General features: G+C 33.4%; 1 protein-coding gene across 3 annotated transcripts; it reads right to left on the bottom strand.

Moving 5' to 3' along the window:
- Positions 1-368: 368 nt before the first annotated feature.
- Positions 369-4551, bottom strand: LOC129241524 (putative serine protease K12H4.7). 3 transcript variants are annotated; one of them, XM_054877912.1, is made up of 9 exons: positions 4439-4551; positions 3667-4018; positions 3393-3580; positions 1746-1981; positions 1527-1662; positions 1321-1459; positions 958-1259; positions 716-885; positions 369-648 (listed from the first exon to the last, which is right to left on the bottom strand). In XM_054877912.1, the coding sequence occupies exons 2-9, from the start codon at positions 3925-3927 to the stop codon at positions 521-523; spliced, it is 1560 nt and encodes a 519-aa protein (XP_054733887.1). In that variant the 5' UTR covers positions 3928-4018; positions 4439-4551; the 3' UTR covers positions 369-520. The 3 variants fall into 3 exon arrangements, with proteins under 3 accessions (XP_054733887.1, XP_054733885.1, XP_054733886.1); XM_054877910.1 differs by having other exon boundaries at positions 3667-4023; positions 4439-4550; XM_054877911.1 differs by lacking the exon at positions 4439-4551 and adding an exon at positions 4290-4398 and having other exon boundaries at positions 3667-4023.
- Positions 4552-6317: the final 1766 nt, after the last annotated feature.

Genomic DNA, 6317 nt, shown 5'->3' with positions numbered 1-6317 from the left:
AATATTTATTAATATTGCTTTAAATCCATGGCTTGATTATATACCTTTCAAATTATTTAACTACAACTTTTTTTTTGTATATACGATATCTGACAGCGTCCTTGAGTTTAAGGTCTTTTAATCTCTTTAAAAAAAAAAACAATATTTCGTGAGCTGTTGTTCAAAACTTATCTCTCATATTTTTTAACGGCCAATGAAAAAAAAAAATCAGTTCAGATCGCAGCGAATATACTCCCTGCATAATAATAACATTAATAATAAATTGACATCCTTTTTTTTCATTATCAATATTTCGTCGAGTTCAGCCCATCACTTTCGCTTACCATATTCCAAGGTCCTTTTGCCAAGTTCCTCAATAATCCACAAAATTATCAAGTATTTTCTTTATTTATATAAAAATATACATGCTTGCTCATACATATTCGCTAACAGAATATATTCGATTTTCTTTCGAGTGTAAAATTATATTACAATATTACAGACGACTCGTACTTTTCAAGAAAAAATTCTTCATATCTACTTATGCTCTAGCCACCTTAAAATTCTCCAACAATTGCGAAATATATTTAATTATTTTATTGCGTGCTTCCACCAATTGTGGTGGATCGGTTTTAGCGGGCTCGTACATATTGGCGCAGTGTGCAGTACCTAAAAATATGAACGAAAATACATCTTTAATACATTGAATAAAAAATAGCGAAAAACCAGAATATACCTTCAATATAAATAGTTGGTAATTTTGGATTTTTAGATTTGGTCAAACCCAGCGCATGCCATGGATCAATGGAACCATGCACGTAGAGCACATTGGTTGTGTTGGGATGCAGAGCTCCATAGTAAGTATTAGTCTGTGAAACCACCTGCTCGAGGTACTTTGCATCCATGCTGTTTTAAATATATTTTAAATAAAGTTACATATGTACATGTGTGTATGTACAAAACATATTTAAATGGCACCTCTCTGAGTAAATATCCATGCATTGCTTTATGAAAAAGTCAACTGCAAAACGATCACCGAAAATGTCACTCTTATTATTTGATGTTTGATAGAACCCAAATTCATTGCATGTCTGGTAAGTCCACTGACGACTGCCATTACAAGCCTTAGCATCCCATGAAGTCTCTTTCAGCTCAGCTATCATTTTATCATACTTGTAATCCAAACATTTTTCCTTTGATTCCTTCAAGAGCATGTCATTGACGACACCGAGGCGAGTAACTGGTGGTCCGATGGTAGTATTGACCATGACATTGCAAAGCTGTTAACAAAGGTTTGAATATAATTAAACTTGATATGTTTTGTCTATATGTAAACTCTACATCATCGATTGTATATGTGGCGGTCGGCTTATTGTCCTTGTTATATTGCACAACTCCAGCAAAGTTGCCAGCCAAACTTTCAAAAAAGTTGGACATGTCCAACGGATTGTCGACCGAGTCCTTGATTGGTGTGCAGGTTCTATGTGGAGACCATAGAATAAATAAAATCAATAATTTTCTGAAAAATGTATCAATAAAATAGGTACTTGAATTTATCATCCAAATTGTGCTGGCCAATCATGTGGCGTGTTAGAATTTCAACTTGTGCAAAAGCACGACCAACTGCTTCCAAGCATTCAGACGAGTAGGTAGCCAAGGAAGCTTTTACCACCTCAAAATACTCTGAAAATTCGCAAAACAATATTTAGAAATTTCAAAATAAGTTAATAAAAAATGTATATGCGTGTTACTCACGATTTCCATACCTTTGAAATCAACCTTGGCCAGTAATGGGCCACTAGAGCTAATAGCGCCATGTATAAGATCTGGGAATTTCTCACGCGCCCAGGCTGCCAACGAGCCTGGATAAGAACCACCGAACACTATCCATTTTTGTTTAGCACCCAAATTATATTGCTGTTTCATGCTTCGAATAAAATTGGCCAAATCCGAAAGTGCTTGCTCCGAGGACAAATAGACAAGATTCTTCGTAGAGAGATCTCTACAAACAAAAGGAAGTACAAATTTTTCAGATACTAAAAGAGAAAAGCTGCGTATAAAGGTGATACAACATTTAAATGGTTGTTTTAAACTTACATTTTTTTAAGAAAATAAAAGTTATTTTTTTAAGCTTACTTACATACCTAAGAACCCCTAATTCGAATTTTCAAAAAATTGGATATTTTTTGCATTTTCTTAAAGTATATCTTAAAAATATTGTGTGAAAATTTAAAGATAATCCGACAAATAATTTTCGAGTTGATAGCAAAACTTTAAATGCGTTTTTTCTCAAAGCGATGTTTTTTGAACTGGTGATCACTGTAAATAAAAAACCGCTTGGTAGATTTCAATTAAATTTATACTGCCGTTTAAAAATATGTAAAACTCGTGCCTGATCGAAGGATTTTTTTTTTTCAAATTGTTTAATATTTTTTTTTTATATTTAATTGTCGGTTTTTTTTCTCACAAATCTGAAAAATATTTCCTGAGGCCGCTATATTGTTAATTTTGAAAAAAAAGTTTCGATCAGGCACAAGATTATAAAACTAATTTCTCTTGGCTGATTGATTTAGATGAATCTCCAAGGACTTGTGATGATCACCGCAGGAGAGTTCTCGAGAAACGTGCTCCACACAAACAGCTATAACTTTCACAATTATATTTTTTTTTTTTTTGAAATTTTGCTAAAGTCAAGTCCAAGAGATATATTAATGCTATGTTTTTATTTTTGTAAAATAAAGCAATTGACTAGCAAACAAAAATTATTGAAAATCATCATTTTCATTCATCGGGCCTCTGACTACCCCTAACCCCTTAAAATATAAAAATATTTTTCGAGTTTTTTAAGCAAAAAATATGTAAATACAACTCAAAAATAGGCTTTATTTTCTACACAAAGCGTAAAACTTAAAAAGTAATTATTGTAAAAAAATTAAGTTTGTTGTTATTGTAGCAGCATAAACATTCCCCATGCATAAACGAGGAATGCTGCTGAAGTGATAGTCCTTGGCCAGTTATAAATCCGGGTCGTTCCGGTTACGAAGAACCGACTGTCGTGGGAACGCAAAAAATAATAGTTGCAGTCATTGCCGGTTTGATCAAAATTTAATTAAAATAACTGGCACTTAACAATCCGAATTCATATAACATTTTACTGGATGCTAGAGTAGCTGGCTGTTTTTTTTTTTTTTTTTTTTTTTTTTTTTTTTGTTGCAATTAGATGGTGTGAATGTTAAAGTAATAAGTTTTCTTATTAATGTTTTCTTTTGTTCTTTATCTACATTCCCATTGAAATTTTGGCATTCAATCCACCAGATTACAAATACAAAATACAATTAAATTTTGCTGTTGCTCTAGTGACTTCACCTTGCATGAATGTCGCCTTGGCTTCAAACAGTTCAAAACCCAATTACCTTGTGGGATGACTCTTTCCATAAAATCTATGTTCCAATTGGAAACATAGGGCGCCGAAAATCTCAGCATATTTAATCCAAGCACCCTGGGACATCCAACGTTTTGATGCCTCACCTTCGCCACCAATCATGAGAAAAATTGGCGCTGTGCTATCGTTGCGGTAGAATTCATCGTTCACAAAATAACGCTGTGAAAAGCATAAATTTAGTTTCATACACATATGTATATATGTATGTACGTACATAATAACGGTAAACAGAAAATATTGCATACCTGTTTCCAAGTGACATCCTTAATTGTCTGCCCTAAATGATCCAGCTTTTGTTCAAACCATTGATCTTCTGGTTCTGGCTCACGCCGCAGCGACTCGAATTTGCTGGGCTCACCTAGGAACCCGTCATCATAACGCCCGTTACGGAACCGACCCAAAGCGCTAGCCTTATCAATATTCGCAACAATAACCAGCAACACAACAACACTTAAGAGCAATAGATAAGTCGTGTTGCCAGAAATGGGTCCATTAACGGTGCCCATCTTGTCTCCAAATCGTTCAAATTTTACTTCTTTCCAAATACTTCAATACTCTAATATGCGTTTGGATTTGTCTAGTTCGGTCGATTTGATTCTATGCTGCGTAAAAATAGACATACACATGTAAAAGAAATTTTTTTTTAATTTGCTGGTGTCAAATGTTATACTAAACTCGAAGTCTCCACAAAAAGTGGCTCGGAAAAAAAAAACAAAAATAATTACATGCATACATGCACATATAACTAAGTGAGGTTATCGCTAATGATTACTATGCACAAATAATAGACGCACAACCATAACAAAACACTACCAACGACACGAGTAATACACAAACAGTTTGTCTCATTGTAATATTGATTTCTCACTGCTTAATCAATACCGATTTTCTGCACTGCTTTGACAAATTCTTTGTTTAAGAAAATTGAAAATTGAACACAAAAATGATGTCCTTTCACTGCGTACATTAATGAAAACACTTTGCCAGTAAATATTTGTATATTTCTTTGACTCTTACCAATCCGCCAAATACCGGCAAATTTAGGAATATTACAATACGTTTGTTCAATTTGATGTTATGAACCAATGTCTACAAATTGAATGAAGAGCTTAATAGTTTTGCTATGTTCAGCACCGACGATGTAGAGAATATAATCATTCTTTTTCACCACCAACTCTTCCAGCTGTTTTCTGATATGAATACCCTGCAGGGAAAACCTAAAGAGTGAAAAAAATTTCTGGTTTAGAACTGCACCTTTCCATCAGTACTTTCGAAAATATCAATTTAATTTTAGAAAACGCCAAATATATATTAGATTGATCAAATGTGCTTTCGACAAAATCACTTAATAATATGTCAGGTGGACAGTGAAAATACTTCGTTTCTCAATTCTTTCTATTATTATACACACAAGTCGACAAAAAAATGATTTATTACAAACTTTGTACCTACATGCATTTCCGTGTATTCTCTCCACCTTGAACAAGGCCAAGAAAATTTTAACATTCAAAACACCAAATTCCAAAAACGAAATACACATAGATGCTGTTTTTGTTCTAGTATCACCAACTTTTATGAATTCACCTTAACCGTGAAGTAAACTTAGTTCCGGCTTTGTAGGCAAAATTTGTTTATGGGGAAAAGGAAAACTAACTTGAAAATTTCTCGACTGTTCCAAGAAAAGGTTAACTCGAATCTGAAGTGGTTGCAACTTCAATCTTCATTTGGCGCATAAGTATGTCGTTATGCTCTTTTTAAATTTTTATTTTTATATTGTCAAACCACCACTAATGTGTAAGCGAATAATGAAATGTTCGTAAATAAAATAAACTTCTAAAGTAAAAGGTTACGCTACATTCTTATCAAATGCAATCATGAATACACGGTCATTGCACAGTGTTCTAAAATACATAACTTAGAAATCTAATGGTGCGCACACTGACCGACGTATCGTAGTCCCTTACAGCAGCCCATAGAGAGCACAAAATTGAGCAAAACTCATCTCGTAGAGAACAACTGCGTTCTTTTAGTTACACATTTACCGATGTATTGTCGGTTTGTGTGATATTTTTGCATACACACTTTTTCACACGTCCACGTTATTGGTTAGAATTTTACATTGTTTAATAAACCAAAGCCAAAAACCAACAAATGCAAATAGTTCATTTACCTATAATTAACATTATTCAACGTTGTTTTTAAGTTCTTTTAACAATAACTAAAATTTTTTCAAGTTTATTTTGTAAATTATTCCGAAATGTACTGTTTGGCAACACTGTGTGGTGAGAGAGCAATCAGCTGACACGATTCTACGGAAACAATCCAAAATTCCACGTCAACAATCTACGATACTATGAAACCGAAGGGTGGTGAAAATTCATTTACATGGGCTCTCATTAGTTTCATCGTAATAGCTGACACGATTCTGCGTTTACGTCGGTGAGTGTGCGCACCATAAGTCTCGCTTAAAAGATAGCTCTAACTCTTAACACCAAGGCAAATTCATACAAGGTAACTTTGGTATAGCAACAACAACATTTCCATGTATTCTGTGTATGCAATTTGGTATTGTGAATATCGAAATTTTAATAACGGAGTAAACAAACAAACAAAAACTACTTAGAAACCAAAATAGTTAATCGCAAGAAAAAATAAATCAACTACTCTACCAAAGTCATCTTGTACGGATTCGTCTTGCTTTACATTAATCGAGTGTCGGAAGTGCAAACGAAACTGAACTTTGTATACCCAACGTATGTTTTATATGAAATATGTAATATTGTCTTATCTATAATTTTATTGAAAAGTATGTTACATCAAACCAAGATTATCACGTCCACTAAATTTTTTATAGCTTTTAATTAAATGCATATGCTTAAACTTGGAGAAAACGATT

Source organism: Anastrepha obliqua, chromosome 3, assembly GCF_027943255.1.
Source record: "Anastrepha obliqua isolate idAnaObli1 chromosome 3, idAnaObli1_1.0, whole genome shotgun sequence".
NCBI classification, from domain to species: domain Eukaryota; kingdom Metazoa; phylum Arthropoda; class Insecta; order Diptera; family Tephritidae; genus Anastrepha; species Anastrepha obliqua.
The sequence above is the reverse complement of the archived record's forward strand: the minus strand, read 5'-3'. Positions and strand labels throughout refer to the sequence as shown.